The 15,065-nt window shown below is 36.3% G+C and overlaps 1 protein-coding gene across 1 annotated transcript in view; it reads right to left on the bottom strand.

Moving 5' to 3' along the window:
- Positions 1 to 15,065, bottom strand: part of TBC1D32 (TBC1 domain family member 32) — a 270,218-nt gene that overhangs the window by 47,538 nt on the left and 207,615 nt on the right. Inside the window, exon 27 of the mRNA XM_053592345.1 lies at positions 7,909 to 7,992. Coding sequence (XP_053448320.1) covers positions 7,909 to 7,992 — 84 coding nt within the window. The remainder of the gene's footprint in view (positions 1 to 7,908; positions 7,993 to 15,065) is intronic.

A 15,065-nucleotide genomic window follows, 5' to 3' on the forward strand; every position in this document is an offset into this window, starting at 1 on the left:
AGGTGAGGCCTGAGCACCTCAGGCGCTTGATAGAGGCTGGGGGGTGCTCACTCAGTTCCAGCCCCACCCCTGATTACTGTTACTGACAGAACAGAACAACTTTGCAGGAATTTGTTTCTGTCCCTGCTAAGTTCCCCTGCAGAAGAGAAGCTGTTTTGAGTTCCCAGAGCCTGTGACTCAGGCCCTGTCTTTGCTCCTGCAGATTTGTATTTAGTAACCTGTCAGTTCTAGCCTCCTGTCTTCCTTTATCTAAAGGCTGATGATCACCTGAGGTTCGGGTGCATCTTAGGCTCAGTAAAGCAGTTCTATGGGTCAGCCCTGCCCTGGGAACTTTCCGTCTCTGCACATGCGTTTTTAGTCCCCGTGCTCCACCTAGGCAGGTACCGCCTCAGGCAAACACTTTACTCATAGGACCTGCATTTCTGTCCCAGATCTGTTCCATGGTGGTTGCTACCAGAGTAAATGTCCGGCCTCCTCTGGTTGCCCAGGGAGACAGGGGGTGTGGCTTCAGAATATCAGGATTGAGCGCTATTGTTGCCAAAAGATGGCTGCTGTTCTGTGCCTCAGGGCACCGCTGCTCCGGTGTGGTTCCCTCACAGCCGACCATCCTCTCCTCACTCCCATGCCATAGAGTCAGCACTAACCACGCAGTTTAGGCCCTGTGCATACCCCTCGAGAAATCACCCAAGAATCTGGACTCCTGGGGAACAGGCCTCCAGACCTCAGAGTGAGAGTGGAGGGGAGTGCTGGGAGCTCAGATTTGCAGGTAGAGAATATATAGTTTTATACAGTTTTAAGCCTGGCAGGAGAATGCCATGGCACTGTAGTAGGGGAGGTAAGTCCAGTTTTTAGAGGGTCTCTCTCGTGGAGTGGAGTGGGAGGACCCTTGAACTCTTCTCATTTGTTTGTGGGGCACTTCGAGCCATTCTCATGGGGGAGGGGGCTCCCGTCCACCTGGTGATGGACTTTGTACCTTTTGTTTGTATCCTTGGGGTCAAAGCTCACCTCAGGGGGGGTTGATGTGCGGCCAGTCAGGGTTTCTCTATGGGAAAGTGCAGAGGAGCTCACGGAGCCGCTCTGCCTCCCCTTCACTGTACACTGCTCCCGTTGTAAAATAATTTTTGATTATCTGGGTATATACCTAGCAGAGGAATTGCAGGATCAAACAATAAGTCTACTTTTAGATCCCTGAGTTTTCTCCAAACTTCTTTCCAAAAAGGTCATATTAGCTTGCCTTCCCACCAGCTGTGTAGAAGTGTTCCCTTCTTTCTTCATCCACGCCAACATCTGTAGCTTTGGGATTTTGTGAAGTGGGCTAATCTTACTGGAGTTAGATGATATCTCAAAGTGGTTTTGATTTGCATTTCTCCGATGATTAAGGATGATGAGCATTTTTTCATGTGTTTGTAGGCCACGCACCATCTTCATCAGAGCTGTTTCTATTCAAGTCTCTTGCCCACATAGAAATAGGGTTATTTGCACTTTTTCTTATTGATTAGTTTGAGTTCTCTTTGGATCCTAGTTATCAGACCTTTGTCAGAAGTATAACCTGCAAAAATCTTCTCCCATTCTGAAGATTGTCTGTTTGCTTTACTTACTGTGCTCTTGGCTGTGCAAAAGCTTTTTAGTTTGATCAGATCCCAGTAATGTATTTTTGGTGTTGCTTCAATTCCGGGTGGTGGTGGGGTGGTAGTGTCCTCCTCACAAAATATCCTTTCAGGTCGATTTCTTCTGTGTATTTCCCTGGCAAGTAGTGATGTTGGGCACTTTGTCATATACCTCTTAGTCATTTGTATACTTTCTTTAAAAAATTGTCTATTGTCCATTTTAAAATTGAATCACTTGATTTTTTACTACTTAGTTTTCTGAGCTCCTTATATATTCTGGTTTATTAATCCCTTGTAAGGTTAGTTTATAAATATTTTCTTTCATTCTGTAGGTTACATCTTCCCTTTGTTCATTGTTTCCATGCTGTGTGGAAGCCTTTTAGCTTGATTTAATCCCATTTGCCTATTTTTTTCCTTCTGTTTCTTGTGCTTTTGAGGTCTTAACTCAAAACTTTTGCCTACATGAATATATTGTAGTGTTTTCTACTAGTAGTTGCACAAATTTAGGTCTTAAATTTAAGTCCTATCTATTTTGATTTTTGTGTATGGTGAAATGTGGGACTGCAGTTTCACTCTTCCGTAAGTGGATATTCATTTTTCCCAGCACCATTTATTAAAGGGACAGTTCTTTCCTCAGTATTATCTTCTTGGTGCCTTTGTTGAAAATGCGTTGGCTGTAAGTGCATAAATTTATTTCTGCTTCTCTATTCTGCTCTGTTGGTCTATGTGTCTAGTTTTACACCATGTTGTTTTGTTCACTATAGACTTGTTGTATAAATTGACATCAGATAATGTAAAGCCTCTAGCTTTGTTCTTTTTTCTCCAGATTGCTTTAGATATTTGGGGGTCTTTTGTACTTCTATATAAATTTTAGGGTTTTTTTTCCATTTCTGTAAAAAATTTCATTGTTATTTTGATAGGGATTGCATTGAATCTGTAAATTACTTTGGGTAGTATTGTCATTTGAATAGGATTAATTTCCAATCCATAGCCTGGAATAGCTTCCCCTTTTTGTGTCTTCTTCAGTTCCTTTCATCAGTGTTTTATAATTCTCCTTATAAAGACGGTTCACCCTTTTGGTGAAATTTATTCGTAGGTTTTTTTTCTTTCCTTTCGGCAGCTATTATAAATGGGAGTGCTTTCTTGATTTCTTTTCCATATTGATCACTCTTAGCATAAATAAATGCTATTGATTCATTTGTTTTAATTTTCTATCTTATAATTTTACTGAATTCATTTACTAGTTCTAATGGTTTTGTGGTGGAGCCTTTAGATTTTTCTAAATAAAAGATCATATTGTCTGCAAATTAAGATAAAATAACCTGTTTCTTTCCAATTTGGATGTCCTTGATCTCTTTCTCTTGCTTAATTGTTCTGACTAGGGCTTTCTGGACTACGTTGAATAGAAGTGGTGGAAGTGGGCATCCCTGTTTTGTTCCAATTCTTCGTGGAAGGGCTTTCAATATTCCCTCAGTATGATATCAGCTGTGGGTTTGTCATACATGGATCACATTGCAATATGATCCTTATACTATATAGCCATTTTTTGAGGGTTTTTATCATGAAAGAATGTTGAACTTTACTGAACACTTTTTCAGCATCTATTGAAATGCTTATATGATTTTGTCCTTCAGTCTATTGATGTGATGTATGATATTTATTAATTTGCACATGTTAAACCACCCTGGCATCCCTGGGATGAATCCCACTTTATTATGGTGATGACCTTTCTAATGTGTTGTCAAATTCAGTTTGCTAGAATTTTGTTGAGAATTTTTGCATTTATGTTCATCAGGGATATTGGCCTAGGGTTTTTTTTTTTTTAATACTGTAAATCTTCCTTGTTTATTTCTTTTACTCATATCATAGTCAGTATACCTATTGAATCTTTCTCTTTTCCATTCTTAAAAATATATTCTCTGTTATTGCCTTAATTGGTTCCATACAAATATAAAGCCAGAGCTATTGCAGTAACTTCTAAAATGGTATCCTACCAGAGACTGCTCATTTTATTCCAGGGATATTGAACTGTAGTGTTATTTTTTGGTTGTGTCCTGGTCTGGTTTTGGTATCTAGGGTCATGCTGGTCTCATAGAATGAGTTTGAATGTATTCTCGCTTCTATTTTTTGAAGTAATTTGAGAAGACTAGGTACTAGTTTTCTATAAATCTTCAGTAGAAATTAGCAGTGAATGGTCTTAGGCTTTTCTTTGATAGGAGAATTTATAACTGCTTCAAATGTATTACTTGCAATTGATCTCTTTGGATTTGGTCTTTGGATTTTATATTTCCAATATTGCATTTGTTTTTTTTTCTTGCTTTTCTGGTTACTTAAAGTGAATCATTAGGTTTTTTAATATTTACTTTTTTTATTTTTTGGTGTTAGTGTTTATTGTTACAAAATTCCTTCTTAGTGCTGCTTTTTCTGTTTCTGATAGGTTAAGGCATGTTGATTTTCCATTTTCATTTGTTTCAAGAAACTTTAAATTCCCTCCTAATGGCTTCTTCATTGACCTATTGTTTATTCAGGAATGTTGTTTAATTTTCATGTATTTGTACTTTCCAAAGTTCTTCTTGTTACTGACTTCTAGTTTTATTCCACTGTGATCAGAAAATATACCTAACACAATTTTGGATTTTTAAAAGTTTGTTGAGGCTTGTTTTGTGGCCTAACATATGGTTTATCCTGGAGAACATTCTATGTGTTGACAAGAAGAATGTATATTCCGCAGAAAGTAGATGAAATGTCCTATAAATGTCCTTTTTTTTTTTTTTTTTTTTTGTAGAGACAGAATCTCACTGTACCGCCCTCGGGTAGAGTGCTGTGGCGTCACACGGCTCACAGCAACCTCTAACTCTTGGGCTTACTATTCTCTTGCCTCAGCCTCCCGAGCAGCTGGAACTATAGGCGCCCGCCACAACGCCAGGCTATTTTTTTGTTGCAGTTTGGCAGGGGCTGGGTTTGAACCCGCCACCCTCAGCATATGGGACCAGTGCCCTACTCACTGAGCCACAGGCGCTGCCCCTATAAATGTCTTTTAAGCCCATTGCTGTGTTAATTTTCTGTCTGGATGATTTGTACATTGCCAAAAGTTAGGCAAAGTCCCCCATTATCACTATATTATAGTTTATCTCTCCAGTTATCTATTAATATTTGCTTAACACATTTCAGTGATCTGCTGTTGGGTGCAGATATATTAATTATTGTGATATCCTCTTGCTGAAGTGATCCTTTTATCATTGTACAATGAGCTTCTTTTTCTCTTTTTAAGTTTTTGACTTAAAGTCTACTTTATCTGATATGACTATTGCTACTTCTTCACTTTTTTGGCTTCCATCTATGTGGGATAGCTTTTTCTATCCCTTCACTTTCAGTCAATATATTTTTATGAGTAGAATGAGTTTCTTGTAGGCAGCACACCACTGTTTGTCTTCTAATTGGAGAACTGAGTCCATTTACCTTCAGTATTATCGATAAGTAAAGACTTACTACCGCCACTTTGTTACTTGTTAACTAGTTGTTGTGTAACTCCTCTTCTCCTTTCTTCTTTCCTTAGGGTCTCCCTTTGTGGTGATGGTATTTTCTCTGGTGGTATGTATTAATTTTATACATTTTTCTTTATAGTTACTGTGAGGCTTATAAAAAAAGTTCTACAGTTATAACAGGTTATTTAAAACCAATACCAATACCATAAAAAGAAAAAACTGTACACAGTAACTACCTTCTCCCATCACATTTTGAATATTTAGTGTCACAATTATAGAAAAAAAACTGTGCATAGTAACTATCTTCTCCCATCACATTTTGAATATTTAGTGTCACAATGCATATTTTTATACTGCCCATCTCAAATTTTTATAGTTTTATTATTATTACTAGCTTTGTTTTTTATTATTACTAGCAAAGATGCAAGTGGTTTGCACATTTGATTATAATATTAGTGCAAATATCAATATTAATGTCCTTTTATTTTAGTTTGAAAACTCCCTTTAGTAATTTTTGTAGGACAGGTCTGGTAGCAATTCCTTCAACTTTTGTTTGTCTGAGGAAGTGTTTATCTCTCCTTCATTTCTAAAGGATAACTCTGTTTGATATAGTATTCTTTTTCCTTCAGCATTCTGAATGTATCGTCCCATACCTGTCTTGGGCTGTAAGATGTCTGCTGCCAGAAATATTGAGTTTCCCTTATATGTTATTTGCTTTTCTCTCACTACTTTCAGGATTTGCTGTCTGTGACTTTTAAGAATCTGATTATCAAATTTCTTCAGACATTCTTATTTGGTTTGAATCTACTTGGTGACCTTTAACTTTCCAGTACCTATATTTGTATATCTTTCTCCAGGGCTGGACAATTTTATTATTTACTTGAATAATTGTTCTACCCCTTCATTTTCTCAGTTCCCTTTTTAACTCCAATAATCTGAATATTTGCTCTTTTGATGTTTTCGCTTAGAGGCTACAAGCTTTCTTCATTCCACTTCATTCTTTTTCATTCTTTCCCCTTTGACTGTATTTTCAAACAATCTGTCTTCAAGCTCATTGATTCTTCTGTTTGATCAATTTTTCTATTGATAGTTTCTCTTGATTTTTTCATTTATTTCATTGTAGTCATTGTATAACAGGAAACTCCAGGTTTCCTGTTTTATTTCTAAAATTTTTTTCAATCTCTCTGTTAAATTTCTCTGATAATTTTTCTGAATCAATTCTGTTTTCTTAAAGTTCATGGATCTTTGCCTTAAAATAGTTATTTATAATTCTTGGTCTGTGATATCTCCCATCTCCAATACTTTACTTTGTCCATTTGGTGAGGTCATATTTTCTTTAATGTTTTTGATGCTTGTGGATGTGCAATGATGTCTGTGTATTGAAAGATTAGGTGTTTACTTCAGTCTTTTCAGTCCAGCTTTGTCTGTGCCTGTTCTTCTATAAGGGAATTTCTACAGATTCTAACCAGATTGAATGTAGAGTTCTCTAAGTGTATGAACACTTTAGCTAGCTCAGCAGTAGAGGATAGTCTATGCTCAGGCTTGCCATAAATCCCACTAGGATCCAAGGTTGACTTGGCTTCCTGGGCCCAGTGGATCTAGAATAATGGGGCTCTGTGAGAATGCCGACCAGAGACCAGATGGCTATCCCAGTGGCCCAGAAGGGCATGCTTCCTAGGAGACAGGTGGGATGAGTCCGAGTATAGTGAGACAGGCTGCTACTGATACCGGGCCTGAGCTCCTCTGAATCTATTGTGGGAAGGAAGTACCCTGTTTCCCGAAAATAAGACATCCTCCAAAAATAAGACCTACTTACAGGAAAGATAAGACGTCCCCTGAAAATAAGACCTAGCGCATCTTTGGGAGCACACCTTAAAATAAGACACTGTCTTATTTTCAGGGAAACAGGGTAGGTGGACCTGTCTCGATTGGCTCAGACAGGTGTGCATCATTCAGTAGGTCCTTGCATAAGCTAGGAAGTTCCTCAACTGCAATAGCTGAGACTGGACCCTAGGATCTGCTATAGGATGTAACCTCATGTGTAACCTCATGTGCCTATTAAGCTGGTTGAGACAGGCACATGTCTCCTAGTAGGTTCTTGCACAGACTGGATAGTTTCCTAACTATACAAGGAGGTGCTAGGGCCAAGACTGGGCCCCCTGTGATCTTCTGTGAGGGGAGGCAGGAGAGCCCAGTTTCAGCTCAGAGAGTAGCATTACTTAGCAAGTTCCTACACATTTAAAATAGTTTCTTGGCACCAGTGGGAGGGGCCAGAGTTGAGATTAGGCCCTTTTGGCATATGCTATGGAATATTCTAGTATACTTGTCACATTGGCTCAGATAGGTGTGTGTCTCTAATGTTGAATACTAATTTGAGGGGATCTGTGGCATATGCAGGTGACATTTACCTATTAGACAGAAGGAAATGTGAGAATGAAGGTTACAGTTGATCATTGAGTGGACGATGTAAATCCTGAAGTCATCAATATCTGATAAGTAGGTAAGACAGTATGAGATGAGATCACTTAGAGGATAAGGTTAAAATCAGAAAGTTGAAGACAATACATTAAGGAAAAACAACTTTTAGTGGATACACAGGAAAAAAGAGCTCAAGAATGAGTCCCAGAGATACAAGAAAATGCAGGCATTTGCAAGGAAAAAGAGATAAAAGATATCTGCAATATATATACCACCAAGTAAAAGGTTTTTATAATGGGAATATTGTGCATATTTGTTTTTTAATTATGTATCACCTTAAAATATTATCTGTTTACACACAGAATATTTTTCAGACTCCAAAAATGTTTAAAATGTACCTGTATATTCCACTGAGGGGAAGCAGCACTCAGAAGGGCTTTCTGTGAGATGAAGTACAAATTTTTCAAGTAATTCTACTAAAGCTGTAATAAACAAGAGAATAATTGGGATATAAAGGTCAAGGATAATACGTGACAATACATTTTTAAATCACAGACTAGTAGATAAAAGTCATCTGAACTTCTTCACAGTTACTTTCTAAGAGGATCCAATTCAGAATGCATACTGTTTTAGTATTCATAACAATGCTCCAAACTTAAATTAAATTTTAATAGCTTAGCAAAGAACCTATTCAATGTAAAACGGAAAAAGAATCATCTGTAATCTTTAGATCCTCTCAGGATTATTTCAGACTTTTCTAAATAACTTCAAAACAGACAGAAAAGTATCACTAATTATGCTATAGTAGCTTACTATCATTCTTCTCACACAACAGAGGAAAGAACTAGTGAATGCCAAGACTAGAAACAGGGCACAGCTCATGCCCCTTATAAAAACCAGAACACACTATATGGCTTATACACTTTGCAACTTATGGTATCTATTCAAGGCAACCAGATCAAAGGTAAACTTGACCTGTCTGGATTAGAAGCAACAAAATGATTCTTTTCTAGGCTGGTTTGAGAGTGCCACAACCTTCCCATGCATTACCCTTGTTTTGGATGTAAGCAGATGTATTATAATTAATAAACAACCCAGAGGAGTTTTTCATTGAAAACAAATGCATCCGTACAGTCACTTATCTGTTCTTCCACATAGATGTAAGCTTCAGTAACTGTTCAAAATTGTGCCATGTTATATTCAGGTCCTTTCCCTATATTAATTAAATGAACTCTATTTCACATCCACATACATTTTGAGTATATAATTCTTTAAAAAAAAAATCAGTGTTCAACATGTGAAAATTATGAAAGCAAAGAGGAACAACATATGCTTTTCAACAATTGCAGCTGAAAAGCTATATCATTATATTAATATTTTAATGGCTTAAGATAAAAATAAAATGTCTTTATGCTTTGAACTCTAATCATATCATGATTTCAAAGTCAGATGAGTATTAAAAAGTATGAGAACATAATAGTTGAGGGTCAGAAAGGATACCAGTTTTGTGTATTATTTAAATTTATAGTTGCTTAGACTGATTCTATCCTTGCATGCATAATTACAAGTGTTACCATGCTTACAAAAATCTTTCAAAGGTCTTTCTTCTATGAGGCATATATTAATAGCACTCAGGTGATAGCTTTTAAATTTTAAATGTATACCCTTCTTTGTTCATAAATCATTTTAATATTGTCTCATGAGATTATAAATTTTACAAAGGATAATGATGATGTTCTTGATATAATCATTCTTAATGATATGAATAATCTAAGATGCAAAATATACATTAGTAACAAATATTAGATTAGATAAGAAGATTTTAAATAGAAATGTCTACTTAAAACTCTACTATAATTATCCTCATTTTCGCACAATCATGTTTTCTATATTTTGTCTACTTAAGTAAAGTGCTTGTGTTAATGGGAAAAAACATAGCCTACTGCTAAGCAATTGTTTGAATTGTGTCCCTGAAATTGGGCTTAGCAGTCAGAAACATAGCTAAGCACATGTCAGTGAATTGAGACATCTCTTCATCAGATCTGTGAAGGACCTACACATAAGAAAATTTGAAACTTAAAAGTCACAGGGAAGCCTCACTGATTTCTGGCAAGTACTAATCTTGAAATATGAAGTTATGTTATTAGATCAGTATACTAGAGGCTGATAAACTAATACTATTCTTTATATGAAAAGATGGCATCACTGAAATACTTCATGAGATTCTGGATTTCTACTGATTCCTATATATTCATTTTGCCCAATAATCCTTATGAACAGCATAATATATTTCCAGATGTTTTCAGAGATAAGGTATAGTCAAAGAACAATTCTAAAAATTGATCCACAAATGGTAACTGAAGCCATGACTCTTATCTCATTAGTGCACATTTCTAACCCATCATAAATGTAGCTGACTATTACATAATTATAAAGTAGTTATTTCAGTACAACCAAAAGCCTTACTCACTATCAATTCACTCAAAATTCCACTATATAGAACTCAGGAAAATTAATTAATGTCATAAAACAATTCTTAACTTTAAAAGCAACTTAACTCTAGCATGTCACTACTCAGAAAGTAAACTATAAAATATTGTTTTGTCTAAAGCAGATTTTTAAATTTTAAATGACTACTTAGAATTTCTATTAAGGATTTTAAATTATGGGCCTTCTTGCCTTTAATTACATCTATTTCCTGCAGGAGGAATATGAAGTTTGTAGACTATAAAACCAATAGTTGGGGCGGCGCCTGTGGCTCAAGGGGTAGGGTGCCGGGCCCATATGCCGGAGGTGGTGGGTTCAAACCCAGCCCCGGCCAAAAAAAAAAAAAAAAAAAAAACCAATAGTTATAATAATTTTATATTAAAAGGAACACTGTCTGCTTAAAAAAAACCCTAAACACACACTATTCATGGATACTTGGAAACTGATTCTACTTTTTCTTTTGGCCTTGCCACTTCTTGTGGAATAAATGTCAGTGCTCGCCCCCAATTCCACATGTTCGAACCTAATAAATACCCAATGTAATAGCATCGCCATTTGGGGAGGTGATAAGTAATGAGGGAATTGCACTTGTGAATGGAATTAGTGCCCTTATAAAAGAGGTTGAAGGGAGCTGCCTTGCCCCTTTTTCACCATGTGAGTATGTGGGAAGAAGACACCATCTTTGAAGGAGAAAGCAAGTCTTCACCAGACTCTAAATCTGTTGGCTCCTTGATCTGAGACTTCCTACCTTACAGAATGTGAGAAACAGGTTTCCATTGCTTATAAATTACTCAGTGCAAGGTATTTTGTTATTGCAGTCTAATAGACTAACAAATCACAACCATAACTGATTCTAACACCATGCTAGCTTAGTGTTTGAAAACATTCAAATTTTCTGATTAATTCACTCTTTATTTTGTTTTAAAAATTTTGTCTATCACTGCTAGCCTACCATCAGACCACATGACAGTTACATTAATATAGTCTAATTTTCCTCTGAAAAAATTTACCCTGCATGTAACTACCTGGTGTCTGTTCCATGAACACTTACTTATTCAAGAACTTAGTCTGGTTCTTATTTTTCTACCTCAGAACTTCACTAGTGGGTTGCAAGTACTTCTACAATTTTACTCCATTTGATTTTATTCACTTTTCTTACAAATTATTGTAACCATGATCACAGGATTATTCTCAATGTTCTCAACTCATTTTTATTAGTTCTTTTTCTTTACTTTTTAAGAAAAGCATTTCTGTTTTGTATAAGTACAGCTTTGCAGAATGTTGCAAGAATTATAAACAGGTAAGGCGGTGCTTGTGGCTCAAAAGAGTAGAGCACCAGCCCCATATGCCAGAGGTGGTGGGTTCAAACCCAGCCCTGACCAAAAACTGCAACAACAACAACAAAAAATTATAAAAAGGTAAAGAATTTTCTTGAGCCATTAGGGTAGGTCTGGTGGTGACAATTTCTCAGATTTCCTCCACAAGTGAATGTCTTGATTTCCTCTTCATTCCTGAAGACTATTTGCAATGGATACAGACTTTGGGTGGACAATTCTTTGCTTTCACCTCTTGAATAATGTTATGTCATGTCTTTTCTGATGAGAAACCCACTGTCATTTGCATTGCTTATCCCCTGCAAGTATTGTTTCTCTCTTTCTCTCTCCTCTTTTTTTTTTTTAAGTACATTTATTTCAGGTTAATGCAAGGGTACAACCAAACAAGTCAAAATATTTGATTTTGATTAGATAGAGTCTCTCTTGTAGTTATGTCCCACATACCTCCACTCCATGCCCATTCAGTGAGAGCTCCCTAATCCCTCCACTTCTACTTCCTTCACTACTCCTCCCACCAACTTAAACTGAAATGAATTTTTCTCCTACATGGGCATGCATCAGATTATCTACTGGCTTTGTATTAGTATTGAGTACATTGGATAATTGCTTTTCCATTCTTGTGATACTTTACTAAGAAGAATGTGTTTCAACTCCATCCAGGATATTATAGAAGAAGTGAAGTCACTATCTTTTTATGGCTGAATAGTATTCCATGGTGTGCATGTACCACAGTTTGTTAATCTATTCCTGAGTTGATAGGCATTTAGGTTGTTTCTACATCTTGAAGACTGTAAATTGAGCTTCAATAAAAAACCTAGCACAAATTGTTTTACAATAAAATGATTTTTTTTTTCTTCTGGGTAGATACCTAGTAGTGAAATTGTGGAGTCAAATGAGAGATCTCAATTGAGATCTTTGAGGCTTCTCCATACTTCTTTCCAAAAAGGTTGTATTACTTTACAGTTCCACAACAGTGTAAGAGTGTTTCCCTCTCTCCAGATCCACACAGGCATCAGTAGTTTTGGGACTTTGTTATGTGGGTTAATCTTACTGGGGTTTGGTGATATTTCAGGGTTATTTCAATTTGTACTTCTCTGATGATTTGGGATGATGAGCATTTCTTCATGTTTGTTAGCTATTCGTCTGTCTTCCTTAGAGAAGGTTCTATTCATGTCTCTTGCCCAGTGAACTATGGGATTGTTAGCTTTTTGTTGTTGTTGTTGTTGATTAATTTGAGTTCTCTGTAGATCCTAGTTATCAAGCCTTTGTCCAATTCATAATATGCAACTATCTTTCCTCATTCTGAAGTTTGTCTGTTTGCTTTGGTTGTTGTCTCCTTAGTTGTACAGAAACTTATAAAATCAATAAAACTTGGACAGATTAACCAGAAACAGAAAAGTAAAATCTCCAATAACCTCAATCAGAAACTATAAAGGGGAAATAACAACAGATGACAGAGAGATACAAGAAATCATCTCTGAGTACTACAAAACACTCTATGCCCAGAAATTTGACAATGTGGAGGAAATGGATCAATATCTGGACTTGCACCCTCTCCCTAGACTTAATAAAGAAGAAACAGATCTCTTGAAAGGATGAATTTCAAGAACTGAGATTAAAGAAACAACTAAAAATCTCCCAACAAAATAAAGCCCTGGTCCAGATGGCTTCACACCAGAATTCTATCAAACCTCCAAGGAAGAGTTCATAACTATACTGCAGAAATTAATTCAAAAAAATGAGGAGGAAGAAATCTTCCCCAACACATTCTATGAAGCAAACATCACCCTGATATCAAAATCAGGAAAAGAATCAACTAAAAAGGAGAACTTCAGTCCAATTCACTAATGAATATAGATACAAAAATTCTCGATAAAATCCTAGCCAAATTACAGCTACACATTAAAAAATGTATACATTCTGATCAAGTAGGCTTTGCCCCAGGAATGCAAGGCTGGTTTAACATATGCAAATCCATAAATATAATTCACCATACCAACAGAAGGAAAAACAAAGACCATATGATCCTTTCAACAGATACAGAACAAGCATTTGATAAAATTATGCACCCTTTTCTAATAAGAGCAGTTAAGAATACAGGCATTGAAGCTATCTATGACTAACCAATAGCTAATATCATACTGAATGGAGTAAAACTGAAAGCTTTTCCACTTAGAATGGAACAAGACAAGGATGTCCTTCCTCTATTGCCACTATTATTCAACATAGTGCTGGAAGTTCTTGCCAATGCAATCAGGCAAGAGAAGGAAATAAAGGGCATCCAAATAGGAGCAGTGGAGGTAAAACTCTTGTTCTTTGCTGACAATATGATCTTATACTTAGAGAACCCCAAAGACCCAACCACAAGACTCCTGAAAGTGACCAAAAAATACAGTAATGTCTCAGGATATAAAATCAGTGTCCTCTCTCTCTTTCAAGACATTTTATTTTTATCTTTAGTTTACAAAAGAAGTCTTCACTATACCTATTTAAAATGATTTTATTGGCCAGGATCAGTAGCTTATGTCTGTAAACTTAGCACTTTGAGAGGCCGAGGCAGGAAGACTGCTTGAGCTCAGGAGTTTTGAGACTAGCCTGAGCAAGAAGGAAACCTGTCACTACTAACAATAGAAGAATTAGTTGGGCATGGTGGCTTATGTGTGTAGTTTCAGCAACTTGAGAGGCTGAAATAGGAGGATCATTTGAGCTTCGGAGTTAGAGATTTCTGTAAGCTAGGATAATACCACTGTCCTTTAGCCTGGGCAACAGATTGAGACTCTATCTCATAAACAAACAAACAAACTTTATTACGTAGGGATTTTAAATGTTGGATGTGAATTCCAGCATATGAATCAAACCACCACACACAAACTTTTCTTTTTTAATTCTTAATCTCTTCGAAGTTACTTTTTATTCTTATATTGTGCACCATGAAATTGATACTGAGTTTTGGAGAATTATCTGATTGTGTCAAGTACATTTGTTTAATAGCTCTATGTAGATAATAAGCAAATTTAAGTCTATGAATATACAGTATCTTTCATGGTATCATTTAAATATATTGGTTTAGCTGAAGCCCAGATGAATTTAGGTGACAGAATAATTAGGAATTGTGCTAAATTCCTCCTTTTCTTTGTAGGCTATTCCAAAAAGAGGGGATATGAGAAAAGTAGCTTTGGTAACAGACCCACATGATGGTGCAGGTGACACTGGAAGAATGCCTCTGAACATGGATCCAGGGTGATGCATGACAATGCACACAAAGGGGAATGGATGGGAGAATAAATGAATTGATGGCTTTTGTCCTCTACTATCAGCTATTGTGTATCCTCCTTTTATGCTTCAGGCTTTTGTTATCATCACTACCTCCTCTAATGCTTTCCTAATGAACTTCAATGTCTTTGTTTCTGCTTATACCGAACAGCCAATCTGTACCTCCAGTATATTCTTCTTATCTTTCTAATGACTTAGTGCTTTGATAATATCAGGTAACCTAAATTAAAGATATTACTAAATGTTCAAAGTGAAATGTGATAATTAATTCTCACTCGCTAGGGTCCCAAGGACTAAACCAAGAGAAATAAAGCACTATAAGGAATCATATCCATAGAATCAAATGAGTAGATTTTAAAATTACATTGTAGAAGTATGTATATTAATAGAAAAAGCCACATAGATAGTCCCTATATTACAATGGTTTAACTTAGGATTTTTCAACTTCATGGTGATTCAAA

This window comes from Nycticebus coucang, chromosome 5 (genome assembly GCF_027406575.1).
Source record: "Nycticebus coucang isolate mNycCou1 chromosome 5, mNycCou1.pri, whole genome shotgun sequence".
Taxonomy (NCBI): domain Eukaryota; kingdom Metazoa; phylum Chordata; class Mammalia; order Primates; family Lorisidae; genus Nycticebus; species Nycticebus coucang.